The sequence below is a fragment of the Mustela nivalis genome (genome assembly GCF_964662115.1).
Source record: "Mustela nivalis genome assembly, chromosome: 12".
Classification (NCBI taxonomy): Eukaryota; Metazoa; Chordata; class Mammalia; order Carnivora; family Mustelidae; genus Mustela; species Mustela nivalis.
This window is the reverse complement of record NC_139031.1, coordinates 31,625,359-31,643,871: the sequence shown is the minus strand read 5'-3', so window position 1 is coordinate 31,643,871 and position 18,513 is coordinate 31,625,359. Positions and strand designations below refer to the sequence as shown.

Genomic DNA, 18,513 nt, shown 5'->3' with positions numbered 1-18,513 from the left:
CCTGAATAGATTAAGCATAAGAAGATCGGTTATCTCTAAAACATTTGTTTGGAAGCCTTCAATTTATACTACTACTCATAGGCTCGGGTGTACTTATTCCTCTTTATAGTGTTTAGAAAGATAATCTTTCTAAAATTAAATTTTTGATGGTGAATGTTGACTTAAACATTTTAAATACAGAATGGGCCGTTTTATAAAAAATAAGTAAACTCTACATATAAACAAAGGAAAGACTGGAAATAAATACATCTTTAAGTAGATTTTAAGAGATTTTTTCCCCTCATGTTTGTATTTTTCAAATTTTCTCAACAAGCATACGTAGTTTTCTACAAGCACAAATATGTATGTGTATATATGCATAAATGTATATGTGTGTATATATATATATATATATATAAATGATGTTTCAGTACAAAGTTTTGTAACTTTTTAAAACAAAGCTATAAATCTCTCATGCAATTTAGAAGAATTACCACTCAAACTTCAAACAGTCACGTGCAATCTTTTGACATCACTTCTAGACCTGTGTCCATTCTAAGTTGAATGGAGGCATCAGAGTTTGGATTTTAAAACAGAAGACTTGGATTACAATTCTGACTTGGCTATTGAAGTGGTATTGACTTAACTTACCTGGCTTTTGAACACTGTGAATCGCTGATGACACTGAATGCCATTGCCCCACCCCAGATTGTCCGGCTTCAAGGCGGTTTCGTTGAGATAGCTACAGTGGGTGAAGGGTGCCTTCTCCCTTCAGAGGTGCCCTGACAGCCTGTGCCTGAGCGCAACAGACTGCACTTCCTCCAATGTACCACGTGGTGGCGCCTTTTGACATTGCCAGCCTCCTAGTTTAGGTTTTGTCTTTTATTATCTTTTTTTATTCTTTCTGAAATTTAAGACCATTCCCCAACTCCCTTCCAACTTCCCCTTTTCATTAGAAAGGAAATTCAAAGAGGAAGGTAACAGTACCTAATTTCACCAGTTCCTATGTTAAAAATTAATATTCTTTTAGTTAATTGATCTTTTGGAGATCAAAAGTGTTGGTTTAGGAGTGGGGATATAGATATATTTTTCTTTGCTTTTTAATGAGTTTATTATGTTGGAGCATTAGTCATCTTGTGGAATTAAGTGAGTCTCCCACCAATCAGGCTGAAATAATTCACATTTTTGATAAAACCCCAAAGTCCAGCTGATGCATGGCAGAGATTGTTTGGGTTTGAAACATATGGTGGTTAAAAAAAAAAAAAAAAAACTGAGTCCTCAACCACAAATACATCAGCATTTCAAAGGTTTCTAAAATGTTTGATTCATCACTGTCCCAGCCTCTGAAATTGCACAATATGTTTCTCAAAGTCAAGATAATCAAGAAAGGGGAAAAGTTTTAACTTACAAGATTTAAAAATACATTCCTTAGTTCATTATACAGCTGCCACCTTATCTGAATTACACTTATTTTAAACACTGTAGGTTCTGGTTATCCTCACACACACACACACAAACATGCACATTACTGCAAGTATGAGTTGAATATACAAAACCTATATAAATGAGCAATCTCATTTGTACTGGGTCTATTTACAACAGTGTTGCGCCTTGTGGGACTCTATTTTAAATGGCACATCTTCTGTTTTACCTATATTAAATACTGATGTGGCCTTCTCTCCCTCCTACCTCGATCTTTTCAAGGCTCGTTTTGGCTGTATTTATTTTATAAAGCAGGGTAGTCTGCTGACCGCAGCTGTGAACTTCAAGGTTTAATTTTCTAGTTCTATATATCAGAAGACAAGTATGCCATGGGGTAAATCACTTAGCCTTTCTTTGTTTCCATTTTTTTCCACCTGACCAAGTAAGACTCTTTATTTTCTTTTTGGAGATTTTTTCCCCAAAGAATTCACTAAATAATGTATAAGATTTGAAGGTGGTGTTTTTTGGGGGGGACTAAGACAGAGTATTTCCTTTGAGAGGAGAAAATGGCCCATTGTTGGAGCATAGGATGAAATTCCGATTCTAATTTATTCTCTTTGAACCTGATGGTAAATGTTCCTTGCTGTAAGATGTAGTCCTTCGGGCATTTCCACTAACCAGACCTTTCGTCCGAAGGGCTGGTACCTTTTGCACTGCTAAAGAGAGATTCCCCCACCCCTCACCCCATAGTTCCAATGCTAAATTTTATAATTTGGGAGAGGGCAATGGTCTGCTGAATTTCCCGGTCAAAGCTAACTTACACTAAAAGCCAGTCTCCAGGTCTCGTGCAGCGCCTCCCCATCTTCTGCCTGGTGGAGCCAGCTTGTCCCTTCCCTTTGTTCTGCCATGGTGACTCACCATAATTTGGATCCACTTGAGTTTTTAAAGGGGAAACTCTGTCTCTTCCTGATTGTGCATTAATTCACATATTCCTTTATTCAGTGAGCACATATTGAGTCCCTCCTTGGTACCAAGCATTATGTTTGAGATACAGGATGAATAGGACTCTGAAATGCTTTGAGAGAAATGTTAATATGTGTGTGTGTGTGTGTGTGTGTGTACACGCATACATCTGTTCATGTGTGCTCACCTATGCATATTTTAACACACGCATCTATGTAATGTGTAGTGTGCATCCAAGCAATACTGTCATGGAAGTAGGAACAGAGTGTTAGAGGGTCGAGGCTTGTCAACAAGTTAGTGAATCTGCTGTAAAACTCTAGAATTTCTCTTCAGAATTGGAATGGTACATCATTGGAAACTCTAGAATTTCTCTTCAGAATTGGAATGGTACATCAATGAGCCAAAGGGAAGCGATCTTTCCCAAGGCCACAAATAGTGAAAGAGTGCAGATCAGTACCTTGGGCTTTTGATTTGAGAATTTTATATGATTGTGTGCAAATGCCTCATGAAGATCAAATAGCCTTTATGGCCAGTTACCTACTTTAGAGTCAAGGGTGAAATTGTAAAATTTGTATTTTAATGATAATTTTCTATCCTGTCGTTTGCACCTCTAGTTATTTATAAATAAGCAGCATTTTTACTTATAAGCAAGAATATGACCTGATCGAGAGAGCCGGAACTACGGGTTTAGTAGAAAGGGAATATAGAGGGAAAACTGACTTTTATTGAGCCATCAGTCCCCATGTTTAGACACCTTTGCCACACGTGGTCTCTTTAAGGTTCTCAGGGTCTATAGTATTCTCATTTTTAAGACAAAGAGACTGGACAAAGACTAATGACCCATCCAGTCATCTAGTTTTCAGCTGGTCAAGTTCAGGTCGTTGTTAGCTATCGCCTCCACGGCTCCTCCATTAGATACACTACCTCAGGGAGATCATTCACACAGATTTTCAGGATTCTTGGACCATCTGTTTCCTGCCATAGGCTGTGAGCTCCCATCAACACAGGGACAATGTGTAGCTCACTCTTCTGTCCCTGGTGCCTGAGGAAGGCACTCGCAGTTTGATGATGTGGCACTGGGATTCAAATGCACTTCTTGCTGTTACAAGTAATCTGTCTAAACACAGGTCCCCGGGATCCACTTTGAAAAGGCAACATAGACAAAATATCAGATATTATCTTCTATCCTTGTTATTAGTGGGTAGGCTGAGAGGTCATTAGAAATCGCTGGGAAAATCGGAAGTTGGTTTATTCCTGTGTCCGTCCTTCTGTCCCTGTTTTCATTCTCTTGACTTTTTCTCCAGTGTTAGTTTAGGATCTCTAGGGAGCCCAGCACTGACAGGTGTGGAGCCTAGAAAATGTGTCTGGTCAGGGAGAGAGGATGCCAGTGTAATGCCTCAGGCTTTACTGCGGGGCTCCATGTGGTCATTAACTGACTCCTGGTTTCATTTTGCCCCTTCCTCACCAGCGCAACAGAAGTCAAGGTAAGGGAGGTGATGGCACCCAGAGAAAAAGGCAGAAACACTGCTAGTGTCCCATGCATTCACATGGAGCAGCCCAGCTTTTTTGTTTTCTTTTTCATCAAATACATTGTATATTTTTAATTCCTCTGAAATGTATGTTCTTCCAGACAAAGATTTTTAGGAGATCTGTAGCCATTCATGAAATAGATAAAATTCATAAAATAGATGCCTTTTTTTCCATTCTCATTTGCACTGTCAAATCAGTGTGTTCCTACTTGCACTTGCAAAATTTCTGGACATTCAGCTAAAGCTGTGAGGTTCTTGTGGAGCAGTTGCATGTCTTTTCAGTGACAGGGATCAGGAGGTGGGAGGTGAAGCTGGCAAGTGCCTCTTCCTGCTCTCTCCAGCCCTCCACTGCTTATCTCCCACCCCCTGGTCCCTGCGCAGCAGGGTGGGTAAAGGATAGAATTGCAAACAGAAATTGTATTTGCTTTTGTTTAGTGAAGCCAAAAAGCTTAATCTTATTTTATGAACTCAATGTAAATGACAACTGACACAGAAAGAGATTTTAAGAGGATCGTAAGCATCTCTACAGTCATGGAGGTTGCCTTCGGGGGCTGGGGAGGATGGTGCAGGAAGACTGTGTGTGTGTGTGTGTGTGTGTGTGTGTGTGTGTGTGTGTGTGTGTTTAAGTTGTATATAATCACTGTCCCCACCCCCTCCAAAAAGACCAGAACTGATTAGAAGAGAAAGACTAACTTGGTGCATGGAATTCTGTATGCGTGCCAAATACTGCTGCAAAAAAGATTTGGCTTCTGAGTGAAAAGACACCAACCAAGCATTTGATTTCTATGGTTGAACACTCTCAAGATCTTGCTCTCCTATATTTCATTTAAAAAATTGCTCCCCGAAGTGCAAACTGACTTCAATTTTGAATAAAATGTAGCATTCAAATTTATAGCCACTTTGAAAACTGAGGGTTTATTTAGATCATGTGAACCTGAACAGATTCTTAATTACAGCAGCCCTGTTGCACATAGAGAATCTGGGTTACAAAAAAAAAAAAAAAAGGAACATACACACAACAAAACTTCCACGTAGGTTTTCCCACATTTTTGGGATGCTTTCATAGCAGCCTTCGTTTATGGGAAATAGTATTAAAATCCTGCCATATTGCAGTTTAAGTTTAAACACACTGCTTCCCAGAAGAGATTTTAGTGTATCCTATAAAGGCACTAAAAGGGGTTTTGTGGGGAGGGGGGGTTGTTATATAATTTCTTCCCCCTTGTCTTGCAAACCTCTCCAGAGATACTGGTTCCTTCAGTGATCTTTGTGTGTTAACAACCTGTGCTGAGAACACCCCTTGCTCTTGTAGCAGCGGGCAAAAGTCATCTTTGTTTGCATGAAAGAAAAGTCTGATTGAACTAGGGTGAGCCTTTCATTTTAAGAAGAGTTAAAGTCTAGGGTGTTTTTAATGTTTTAATCTCTGTTTAAGAGGTTTCTGTTACAAGAGGAAAATTGATAACATTTTTACCTCAGCAAACTGCCAGCAAACTGGCTCTGCTCTAATCCCGCGTTTATAGTGATTTATATTCTCCATGGCAATGTGCTGTAACCTCAGAGTGATACCACTGTGGTGTGGATTGACTGCATTCCAAATGCTGGAATCACATACATAATGTTTTTACTTTTAAATAATATTCAGACACCAGAATAAATACCATATGTGCACTGATGCTGGTTACAATGGAACCTTGTCATTTCTTGTGAGGGAGAACATTCTTTGTTTCTGATTCCTGTTTGAAATAAGTATGCAGAAGATAAATGTGTACATTGACGGCATTTTGAGAAGGCGCGGGTGATTATCCAGCTGAGGATGTAGCTCTGATTCCTTGAAATACAGCATTTAAGACTGAAGAGATTGTTGTGTGCCCCCCCCCCTTTGACACACACACCAAGGCAAGGATTGTTACCTGACTTTGCCAGTGTAGGGTGCGGTTTTTCTATTTTCTATCTACAGCATGCTGTAGTTACAGGACATCTGTCGAAGGAAAATTACTGTGAACACTGCGTTCAGAGCAACAGTGAGACTAACACGCTCCTCACATCATAACGGGGAGTAACACACGTGATAACGCAGAGGGATGGATTGATTGGAAAACCATAATTCAGCGTGACACCTAACATTGTTTGAAGCCACAAAAGCAGAATTTAGTTGGTCTGACATCATCAACTTGCAGATAATCAACTTCTCTGGATCCATTTCTTCCCCCACGTGATATTAAAGATTGAAAAGTTTCACATAAAGTTTAGAAATACCTCCCGAGTCATGCATTTTTAGATTTTGTTTTATTTTGTTTTTGTCCATCTTGGTTGGAATTCTCATCCACCTAGACTTATTTTTTTTAAATAGACATGGTAGAATGCCTTTCATATTTGTACATCTGTAACAGGCTTCAGCAAGTCAGTCCGCATTTGCTTCTTGGGGAAGCATTTCAGTCCAGGTTTGTGTTGTTAACATCAGTTGAGCTATATTGAGTTCGTGCTCGTGACATTGTAATAATACTTCATGGATGAGGAAATCCTGGGCATTGAACCGATGGCTTCCCTATTCCTCTGCACCCCCTCCCCACCCAGTTTTGTGAGTTTTGCCCAGAATATATAGTGTGAGATTAATGCATGAGTCATACATCATAATGTGTCTCTGACAGTTTATCTGGCACATAACTCACAGTTTGGGTAAGTCTCGCATCCTTGCTGGGATTCTCTTGTAGAAGTGTTTACCATTATAAAAATGCTCTAAAGCCCCTTTTTGGAATTGAGACATTATGAGACAAATATTGACCCTCTAACATATTGTCTTTCATTTTCAGCTTTTCGGATGATCCCTTATCCCTTGGAAAAAGGGCATCTATTTTATCCGTACCCAATCTGTACAGAAACAGCAGACCGAGAGCTGCTTCCGTGTAAGTCTAACTTCTGTATCCCTCTCTTCATGTCTGAATCTGGGGATGGGGAGAGGTGGGAATGATAAATGTTTGGAGCATTCTTTGTCTTTTACGACTCTTCTTCCAAAGCCTGCCCTTATTTGATAGCATGTGCATATTAAAGTGAGTTACGCGATTGGGTGTGCCATCCTGCTGCTCCACGTCTCCGCAGAGTCATCAAAGGGAAAGACCCTGGAGCCCTGACATTTATATGCGGAGGCATCGTGTGCTGGTTGGCCCGAGTGCAGCAGCCACTAGTTTGGGGTGGATGTTCGTGGACTGCTCCATTGTGCAGGGTTCTGGCTGAATGGCGCAGCCGATCCAATGCGGTCTGCACAGACTGGAGTGTGAAGCGGCGGGGGCGCTGCCTTCAGAGGGGGCTGCAGATGAGTCCCGGATGGGAGGGCAGCAGCAGGACGCTGACTTCATTGCCAGAGGCAGAGCTGTGGGGCCGGGCGGGCGTGATCTCCGTGATGATGCAGTGCTCTGGGCCACAGGGATTCCCTGGGAGCGTCTCATGGTTGCATGTCTTGAGCCGGTGTGGCACGTGCAGAGCATAGTTGTGGCCTCGGCGCTGTATGCAGCAGCACGAGGGGCCCCTGCCTTCGAGAACCTTCTGAGCTAGCAGTCTGGTGGCCCATGCCGCGTGTGGAAAGCATGATTCGGTTTACTGTAATACAACTTTGTTTTGATAAGTCCTGCTGAATAGATTTATCAAACCATACTGTGTGCAGGGATCTTGTCCACGCTCCTCATATGGCCCCTACTTAGGACATATTTTTCTCCCTCAGATAATAAGCTCCAAATTTGGGCTGCTCTCTCTTCCTTGTCCTCTCTCCTGCCACCGCCTCCCTTTGACAGGCCCCCTTAAATCCTCTCTCCTAGCCCCAGGGAATAGGGTAAGTCTGGAGCCCTGGGTGCACAGCGTTACTGAGCCCATCCAAATCTCCTGCATGGTGGGTCTGGGTGCAGCAGGAATTACTGTCTCGGACTGAAGCAGCAGGAGTCTATCTCCCATTTGTTACCTAGGGATCTGGGAGAGCTCAGTGATGTGTTGTTCCTTGCCCGGGTTTTATTGTGAAAAAGGGTCTGGTGCCTCACACTACATTAGATTTGATTTCAGAAATTCTTGGTATGGACCCACACTTTACCTTTGGACTCCCCCTTCAGGGAGATCCTTGTTAAACTTTCTGTTTCTGGTAAGAAAGACCGTTTTCTGAAAAGCACTGTTTTAAGATGTTTTAATTGAGTCCCATTAAGTTTCCATGGGGATAGATTGACTATTAGAACAAGATTACAGCTCTCAAAAGAAACTTTATAGGAATAATCTCTGTAAAGCTGAAATTGAAAATTATGACTCTCATTTACTTAATTGAATGCAGTGGTCCAAAATCTGATCTTCCCTCACAATCTTTCGGGGGTTGGGCATTGACAGCCAGGATAGTGTGGATACAAAGAGGGCCCCCTGTTTGGAATGCACTCCACATTTGGTACAGTCAGAGTCCCCTTGTTGGACATTAGGGCCCCAGTGTGCTTCTGCCCCTCCTTTGAATCCCAGCAGGTAGCCGCTGGGATTTAAGTGTGCAAGCTTGTCTCTGCTTGGTCCCTCCCGGCTCCCTCCCCGCCCTGTCTCAGGCCCAGTGGATTTTTGTTTAGGGCTGTAAGTAATGGGAGCTGAACGGTCGAGGAAAGGCCTTTAGAGCTTGGATTTCCTGAAGAAAATGTAGTACTTGGATCCTTTTGGTTCAAGAGGGAGCACTGCTCCCAGGCAGTTTCACAGCCCGGGTGGCCGCTGGGGCCGGTTTCTCTGCGTGGGCCAGCCCCAGCTCCCCCGATAAGCACCGCACTGCCCAGGGGGCTCCAGCCGTCCAGTGAGCAGGAAGCAGGGAGTCCTCTCTCTGGGCTTTGGTTCCACCTGCTTTTTGGTTTCCCCAAACCCAACACTGGAAACATTAAAGTTATAAAAGGTGCTCTAAAGGGCACCAGTTATTTACTTTTTGCTGATGGGGGAAGTATATTTATCATCAGGAGTCTCCTACAGTGGTGTCAGGTAGCGCCCACGGCCTTGATCTCCAGCCTTTGCAGATTGACTTGGCCAGCGTGTGAGGTCCTTGCTGAATGTCTGTCAGGGTGGCTCCCTCCGCCAACATACTCAGAGTGGGCCAGGAAAAAATACAAGATAAATGAATGTGGCCTCATGATAATGATTTAAAAAATTACAGGAAGGTCAAAATCTAGAGACTTTTTTCCCCCAGTATATTTAATTCTGGATTTATCGGGTTTTGTCCGATGAACATGTATTTTATAATAGGAATAAGGTTTTTGTTCTATTTGTGTTTTCTTTTGAGAAAGCAGGACTATGTATTAGGCAGAGATGGTATTCCTTTTCCCCCACAAATGCGTAATGTCCTCCGATGGGCCCTGTCACCAGGACCTCGGGAGAAGCCGAGAGGCATGCCAGAGGCCGGCCCAGAGGGTGGCACTGGTTCTTTCAGGTGCCTCAGCCTTGGCGTTTCTGAGAGGCTTTAGCCACAGCTCTGAAGAGTCCATCCCACAGACAGAAATGCCCCGAGAAGGCGTTTCACTCGGGCACTCATTCTTCCTCCTGGATCCTTTCCACAGCTTTCCATGAAGTCTCAGTTTACCCGAAGAAGGAGCTTCCCTTCTTCATTCTCTTCACTGCCGGACTGTGTTCCTTCACAGCCATGCTGGCCCTCCTGACACACCAGTTCCCGGAGCTTATGGGGGTCTTCGCAAAAGCTGTGAGTATTTGCCAAGAGGGAGCCTGAGGCCAGGGGCAAGGGAAGCCAAGGGAAAGAGCGTGAGAGGAACGAAGCAGCGTCCTGTAGGAAAGGATATGCCTGTATTGATCATTTGCTCACTGTTTAATTTTCATTTTCGTTGGTGGAATCAGAAAGTTGAAGGCCAATGAAAAAGTGTAGGTTTTTTGTTAATGCATGCCTTGCTGCATTTCATACACACACACCACACACAAAAATCCCAGAATTCAAAAAAGCATGAAGTCTAAAAGGATTACATTTCATAATTATGGGAATCCTAGCACGTGAAAAATGTGTGGGAAGTTATTCTGTCTTCTGTAAGTTGAATAACATTATTTCTAATTTTTAGATATTGTGGGTCTTTTCCTTTAATAAAGGTGAGATTTACATTTTCAAAGATTTAAATAAAAAGTATTTTAATGGCTTCAAACTTTGGCTTGTTTGGGGAATGAACTAAGAGTGTATGAAGGGCTTGTAGTTAAGAAATATATTAAGAACTTACATGAAGAAGTATACAGACCTGACATTTAGAATATGGAAATCCAATGAGAGCCTTTAAGGAGGGTAGAGGAGAGGAGCTTTGATAAGAAAAACGGTCTGCATTGACAAGAGACAAGCAGAACCAGTTTCCTTGTTGAAAACCGACTGTTTTACCTGCACACGCAAAGAGGCTAACTACTGATTTTGCCCCAGATGAGTTTCAAATAGAAGGAACAAGGAAAAGAGAGTTGTCTCCATGGAACGCCATTCTGATTTCAAGGCGAGTGGAGTCAGAAAGGATGATTTCTAACTTGGCTGGGTTGATTTAATCCCTTTCCAGATGATTGACATTTTCTGCTCGGCAGAGCTCAGGGACTGGAATTGCCAGAGTATTTTCATGCGTGTTGAAGATGAACTGGAAATCCCACCGGCACCTCAATCTCAACATTTCCAAAACTGAACTCATCACCCTCCTTCCCCCACCACCCAAAGCACCCCTCCTGTATTCCTGACCTCTGCCATGGCACTGCCATCCATACGGTTACTCAAGCCAGAAGCGGAGCAGCCCTCCCGAGCTCCTCTCCCTCACTGCCCACACCCCACCTGTCTCGGCCTCCACAGCGCGTCGCGTCTAACCTCCTAAGCCACTGGGCATTCAGTAAATGTCATTCGCCTCTTCTTCCCCTCTTTCTCTCCCCGTGGCCCCTCTCTCTTAGTTTAGGTCTTGTTTTTCTTGCTTGTACTCCTCTGCAAGAGTCTTAACTGGTCTCCTGGCTTCCAGGTTCATCCCTTGCCAGGCCTTTTCTCACACTGACATAAGAATGATCCTCCCAAATTGCAAGTCTGAGCATGGCGCTTCCCTGCTTGAATTTCTCCAGAGGTTTCCCACCGATTTCAGGATAAAGCCTCAGCTCTTTAGCATGGTATGCAAGGTCCTTTATGATCTAGCCTTGCTTGCCTCTTCAGCCTCATCTCTCCCAACTCTTGCACAGACTCTTGTAGTCCGTAGTGAATTACTCAGCACTCCCAGATGCACAGGCTCTTGTACAGCCCAGTGCCTTTGCACATGCTATTTGCTCTGCATGGAATGCCCTTCCCCATCACCACCCCAGCTTGTCCACTCTACTAACTTCTCTTAATTCATTTATACTCAGCTTTCTTTCTGAGCTTCTCCTAAGCTGAATTAGAGGTCTCTCCTCTTTGCTCCCACAGTATTCCATGAATACCTATATTATCACATTTATTGTACTAAAATTGTTGAAAACTTGTCTGTCCCCCTTTTAGAATGTGAGCTCCTTGAGAGCAGGGCTGTGTCTTCCTCATCTCTGTATCCCCAAAGCTTTGCACAGTGCCTTGCACATAGTAGGTTTTCAATAAATGATTCTTAAATAAATAAATGGTAGTGGTTTCTGCAGAAAGAATCAAATGTAAAAATCAGATACAGTTTAGCATTTCTCCTCTTCTTTTGTAATTATGATCATGGACTCTTAGAATTGAAAGGGACCTTAAACAAATTGCCTTCAACAGTAATGTGATGGAGGTCATCTAGACTCTTCTTGAATACTCTCAGTGATGGGGAACTCACCTACTTAACATCAAAGCCCATTTCATTGTTGGATCACTTAGAAGTCTTCTTTACACAATAAAATCTGCCTCCTCCTATATGCACCTGTTGTTCCTGTTCTGCCCTCCAACATTATACTCAATAAGTCTCTTCCTTCTTGCAAATTCCTATGACAGCAAGTATATCCACAGCCACCTCCAACCTCTAACTGACTAGTGGTAGAACATCTCAAATTTCCTTAAGTCTTCTGTATATTCCATGATTTTTAAACCCAGGATCCCCCATGCTGGATGCTCCCTAGTTTAGGGACCTCTGCTATTCATTATTAGACCCTTGAGCCAACCTCTGAGTAAAAATAGTTGCCAAAATTCTGAGTAGACTAGAGTTTAACTTAGTAAAACATAAAACAGGAATATATTTACAACATTAGACAATTCTTCTCCTTTCAATGTTCCTCTCAAACATTTTTTAAAGCATTTTTTTGGTCCAAATACGTCATTTTTCCCAGTACTTTGCATTAAACAAGCAAATAGCACTTTGTGGGAGTTTTGGCCCCACATTCATTTGGCCCCACCCCCAGAAATTCAGAATCTTGAAGTGTTAGCACCCACAAGTCTGTGTTTCTTTCTTTTTTTTTTTTTTAAGATTTTATTTATTTATTTGACAGACAGAGATCACAGGTAGGCAGAGAGGCAGGCAGAGAGAGAGAGAGAGAGAGAAGCAGGCTCCCCACTGAGCAGAGAGTCCAATGCTGGGCTTGATCCCAGGACCCTGGGATCATGACCTGAGCTGAAGGCAGAATATTTAATCCAATGAGCCACCCAGGTGCCCCACAAGTCTGTTTTTCTATCAAGGATTCCAGCAAGTTCTGAGGCTGGGGGTTGAGGGCTGGCTTTGCTGCTGAGAACACTGGTCTGGAGCAAGCTGAGCATTTGAACAGCCACTTGCCAGGATGTGGTGCACGGCCAGAGCTTCTGACGTGATCGCTTTCCAGCCGTCAGAGGTTTCCCCGGGCTGCACTGTGCAAGCGTCTAGGGGGCTTCTGAGTGACTTGTGACTACCTGCCTTGCCCCTGCAGGGCTGCTGACTTCAGTGGCCTGGGGTGCCGCCTGGACTTCTGAGTGTTTAGGCGATTCGGGGCTGCCGGAGCCGAGACCACCACCAGGAATGGAAGGATGAATTGCCCGATTGGGTCTTCTCTAGAGAAGGCTCCAATGCCTCCAGAATTTCAGAGAGATGTGTTCATTATGGATCACTTACTGTTTCCAAAGCTTTGGTTCTGAGTCTAGATCAGCTGATTGAACAAGATACTGATCTCTCTTAGGGCCCCTCACAGCTTATGCTCTGCCAGGGTGTGGTTGTTCGGTCAGCCACTCGTCATCGCCAAATAGAGTAGAGATGAATTGGTTTTCAAACCTCTGTCTGGAAGATCACATTCATCTTGCCCTTCCTAAAGGTGTAGCAGTTTTCGAAATGTCTCAAGAGCCTTCGCAGGGAGGGAAGATGGATGGCCTGGAGGAGACAGGCCCCATCCCTCTCCTGCCCACCCTGTCCCCAGCGTCTTCCCCAAGTTTTCACCCCGTCACTGCGGCAGGCCTTCCAAGAAGCCCCTGCAGGTCATCACCGCCACCCGACAGGCTGCCTGAAGCCATCTGCAGCGTGTGAAAATGACTTTCTCAGGCCTCTGGGAGATAATGGCCCTGGGATAATGACATGTCGGAGATGCAGAGAGATTGCAAGGCCGCCCCCCAGGCCGCAGGCAGCTGGGGAACTCTCCAGTGTGCTTATATGTTGATCTGCAGCCTTAAGGAAGCCCACAGCCAACCGGGAGCCATTAGGAACTAGTAAAATGAGCAGCTTCAACTGGCTTTCCCCTCACTAATCTAATCTACCTCAATGGCTTAAGACTAACTCTTCCTAGAATGTTCGGTTACCAAGATAAGGTTGCTCATATAAAGAAGTTATCGTTCCAAACCCAGCCCCTCACAGAATGTGGGAAGGTCAGCATTCTGACCCCGTCGGCTTTGAAGGGCTCTGTCTTTCCTCCTCCGATCTCTCTCCTTCACGGAGACTGAGCCCCTGACTTCTGACTCTCATCTTCACTTATAGGCCTTGACCTCTTTGAAGTCTGATATTGATTACAGTGAAATGTCAATTGTCTGATTGCAATAGGGCACCTGGAACTTATTCAGATAAGCAGAGGCATTTTGAATGTTAATGAAGCATGTTGGGAGCCCTGACCTTCTTCTAAATAATGGTGTTTTAGGAAAAGGAGGACCAGGTGATTGAAGTGTCACTCTCTCTATTTTATTAGTCTAGTTGCTTTTTCTCACCCTAAGACACTGATTGAATCACGGTGCATCTTGGACCGTATGTCTCTGCCCTCTTGACAGAAGTTATGGACATTGAGATAGATGAGCTGTTCCCGGGCTGCCTGGGGTTGCTCATTCAGACTTCACTTTTCAGGCAATAAATTTCCCAAGTCTGAAAATGAAACTGCTGTTTCTCTGTGCATTGGTTGAGTCTCTGGCCAAAAAGTTTTGACTGATTTTTAAACACGTAAAGAAGCATAAATGAATATCCTATTCAAGGCGTGTTCCACCAAACTTTTTTTTTTAAATCCCTCCTGGTGAAAGCCACTAACCTTTATCTGGTTACTGAATGAGGGGGCTTATCAGCTTCAGATGTCTCATGGCATTGTCTGCTTCTTCCCTGTGGGTGAGGGATGAGGAAGAAGGTGCGGAGAAAGGCGCCGAGGAGGAAGGTAGCTGACTAATAAAAGGCACACATCTCAGGTCGGGTGAAAGAGAGAATTAGGACTTTAGGGAAAGTTTCTGGGGATTCTTTCCTCAATACTCCCAAGGACAGAACATTCTAGATGTGAGGGCAAACCATACATCGTCGCATGTACAGGAGGTGTCAGGGACTTCCTTCTCTTGTGGAACCTTTTTGAGAAGGGCATGAAGTCCAAGCAGTCAAGGCCCTCTGTGACTTGTGGGACAGTATGGGATGGGGGACAACTGCAGACATCAAACAGGGCTGGAGACTCCCCTCTTGATTTTCAGAGACCTTGTTTTTGTTATTTTTATGCAAGTCAGATCAGTGCCCCAAACAAGCAAACGGGCCTTATTTTGAGCCAACTTTGTAAGGACCTCCCCATTCATTCTGCTTCTCAAGCTGAGGCTCCCTGATGTCCCCACGTGTAGTGAGTGAAATTGCCCAGAATACAGACTTGAAGCGATGCCTTTCCTCTAAGTGCAGTGGATCAGGCTAGTACTTCAGGAGTTCCTTACCTGCTCTTTCACAACTTTAGTGGTGCCAAAGCTGTTTCAGGTCACGTCTTTAGGATATAATAACTTCACCAGCAATACCACCTTGTTTAATGAGCCCCATCTGTCAACCCGTCTGAATCTCTGATTTATCCAGAATACCATAGCACTGAGCTCCTCTTTATAGAATGAGTATTATAGCCAAATGCTGTGTTTTATGGAGCCTTAGTGGTCTCTGAATTACAAACAAACAAAATCTCATAACTAGGATTTTATTATTTTTTATTATTTTTATTATTTTACTTTTTACAGTCTTTATTTATTTATTTGACAGAGAGTGAGAGAGGGAACATAAGCAGGGAGAGTGGGAGAGGGAGAACCAGGCTTTCCACTGAACAGGGAGTCTGATGCAGGGCTGGATCCCAGGACCCGGGATCATGACCTGAGCCAAAGGCAGACATTTAACAACTGAGCCACCCAGGCGCCCCTCATAACTAGGATTTTATTAAACAAGTAAACAATCTTCTCATAACTAGGATTTTATAAACTCTCTCATAGGCAGCTTGGGCAGTAGTTATTCATTCCTGGGTGATAAGGTGAGCATCCCATGTGGTTCTGTGCACATAACAAGGGGCAGTTTCAGAAAGTTTCCAGAAATTGCCACATATCTAACACCCACTTGATGAAAGAGCCGTGCATTTGCTCAAGTACTAACATGGCTGCCTATTTCCTAATTCCAAACCCAACTTGGCCTTCAGGGTCCTCCCCAGAGTGCCTCTGGTCACCTTTGAACTATTAACTATTCTAGCTAAGCTGAATTATTTACTGCCTTCAGATCATACCAGTACTTTCCCATTTCAGTTCCAGCTGTGAGCCTGGAGGGCTCACCTGCTCATATTTCTTTCCTTACCATCCTTACCCCATCTGAATGTTTGGATACCCTAACCACCCATTGTGGTCTATTTCACTTGCCTCATCTTAAGTTTTTCTTAATCCTTTCAACAGAATGGATTTTCTTCGTTTTCTGAACCCTCCTGGTGCTTTCCTTGGCCTTCTATTTTCCATTCTATGATGGTCTATCTGGTATCATTATTTTGCTGTGTGGAAGGTCTTAGTGGTCACCTATCCCTTCCCCTTGGGCTTTGAGCTTCCTGACGGTGGGAGTTTTGTTCTAGACTCCTTTAGATCTCATCCAACACTGAGGCGCCTTACAGAGTAAATATATTTAATTGATGTAAAAGACACAACATGCTTTGTAAAGATTCCAAATCTTATACTATCTTGAGTTTCCTTGACACAAATGTCACACTTAATGGTCCAGCTATAATGTGTCACAGACCTTACAATTAGTATTCTGTTTTGTTTTGTTTTTTAAGATTTTTATTTGACAGAGAGATCAAGCACTTGCATGCACGAGCAGGTGGAGGGCCAAAGGGAGACAGGAGCCCAATAATGTGGGGCTCAATCCCCTGACCCTGGGATCATGACCTGAGCTGGAGGCAGATGCTCAACTGATTGAGCCACTCAGGTGCCCCAGTATTCTACTGGTCCTTAAAAACAACAAGGAAGGAAAGATTCTGAGAAACCTGCCTACCATACCCCTTGAATATCTGAAATCCATAGAGCATATGGAGGAACCTGTTTTAACTTTATTAAATGCCCTACTACTTTGACCTCAGAACCATGTTTCTCCCTCTGCATATATATTTACATACTACACTCTACTTCTCTGGGAAATCCTTGGTGGTGTAGACAGTGTTTTGCTGAGGACAAGGGACTAGGACAAGAGACTCCACAATGTAAGAACTGGGTATTGAACCCTAGCAAGATAATATTTTGGTTCTGAACAGAGAGAGAGGAAACTACCCTGTCTCTCCTACGGAGCTCTGTAAGGGGACCTCTCCTGCCAGATGCTGGGTGGTTTGTGGAATGAAGCTAATTCTTCACAAGGACATAATCAGAACAAATTTGAGATTATGTTAAATGAGTCTCAGGCGAGGTACTTGGCTTTCTTAAAAGGCACAGTTAATGAGCATTTTTCTCTACATGAAAAGCAGAAAGGAGTTTAGAAACCAAATGAAAGAGATTCCAAAGATGATCTCAGAGCAGCCCTTCTTCAACAAAGACATGTCATTCATGGACTGGCAAGTTTGCTGTCCTCCCCCAGGCTCCCATGATGCACTCCACTAAACAGGTAGTTCAGAAGTGAACATGGATGACAGAGGTGTTTGGGAAACAATAGGATCCCAAAGCAATTCACAACCATATAATGAACTTGACTTTTTAAAATTGACATTTCCCCTTTAAGTGGGTTTTATACCCAGCTAGGCAGGCAGGTGGTCTGAAGTGTCACAGTCTACGTGTCTACTTCTGTCTACTTGTCACCCAACTGTCAGTCCCTCTTGATGGCACTAGTCATCTGTATGCACAGCCAGCAGATCCTGAAGACAGATCTGAAGGCCTGGGAATGGTGGACCAGCCATCAGGAGTGAAGGGGGCAGTCCACAGACACTCCCCCTTATCTCTCACAGCAGGGGCGGGTGATGGGGCTGGAATGTAGGTGCGATCCTCAACCTGTGTTTTCTATAACATAAATATAAAATTATAGCCTTTGAGACTTTCATAATGCCAAGACTTGTAGGTTGGAGAGGTTCATTTTACAGTCCTGAATGAGATCTCTCCTGACTTGGTGCCTTTCTGGTTTCTTTACAGTTCCTCAGCACTTTATTTGCCCCCTTAAACTTTGTCATGGAGAAAGTGGAAAGCATCCTCCCATCCAGCCTGTGGCACCAGCTGACACGGATCTAGGGAAGCCCACCCGTCCTTCCACTCACCTCATCCAGTGGGCTGCCACCATCTCTTCGTGCCAACTCCTCGTGGACCGCAAGAAAGCATGACTTTGAAAAAGGGAAGCCATTCCGAGATTTTAAATTGTTCATGGACTGTCTGTTCCATATTAAAAGCTGTTTTTGTTGTACAAAATTCATTGATGTTAAGTTCTATTATATTTTGCCTTCAGAAAAGAAAAAAAATCAAAAATAAACTTTTGTGTATTGCAGCAGTGTGTCTTCTTATGTCTTCCAACCTTAAAAGTGTTGGTGTCCCAAATAAACCTATGGGTTTACATTTAACTTACTAAGGACCCAGCTCTTCTGATTGCCCCACAATGGTTCTTTGCTAATGAAAATCATCTCAGTAGGGACTTAGAACCTGTACAGTTGGTGGTTTGGAAAATGGAATGTCTTTGGCTCAGAAGTGCCATCTTTTTCAGCCCCCTAGGCCAAAGGCACAGAAGCAGCTTCCACAAAGAATGACAGAAAGTAAGAATGAAAAAAAATATGTATGTGCTGTGAGAAGTTTTTCCAGTTCAGAGACTCTACTCATTGAATAGTTTGGTTTTGCTTTATGAAAACTTGTTGTGAGAAGAACACTTTTGATGAGAACCTACAGACACAACAGTCTTTTGTAGAACCTGACCACTTCTCAACATTGCCATTTTTAAAATGTTCTCTAATAGGGATACTTTGATTTATTTTTTTTAAAGATTTTTATTTATTTATTTGATAGACAGAGAGAGATCACAAGAAGGCAGAGAGGCAGGCAGAG

At 43.4% G+C, this 18,513-nt stretch overlaps 1 protein-coding gene across 13 annotated transcripts in view; it reads left to right on the top strand.

Annotated features, from left to right (window-relative positions):
- ST7 (suppression of tumorigenicity 7) overlaps positions 1-17,965 on the top strand; it is a 237,698-nt gene extending 219,733 nt beyond the window's left edge. For 8 of the 13 annotated variants that reach the window (XM_082692448.1, XM_082692454.1, XM_082692450.1 and 5 more), the window contains 3 exons: positions 6,701-6,793; positions 9,437-9,576; positions 10,415-11,471. In XM_082692448.1, coding sequence (XP_082548574.1) covers positions 6,701-6,793; positions 9,437-9,576; positions 10,415-10,534 — 353 coding nt within the window. In that variant the 3' untranslated portion in view covers positions 10,535-11,471. Of the gene's footprint in view, positions 1-6,700; positions 6,794-9,436; positions 9,577-10,414; positions 11,472-17,619 lie in introns of those variants that run through there. The other 5 variants (XM_082692453.1, XM_082692455.1, XM_082692452.1 and 2 more) reach the window with 1 other exon arrangement.
- The last annotated feature ends 548 nt before the right edge of the window (positions 17,966-18,513 follow it).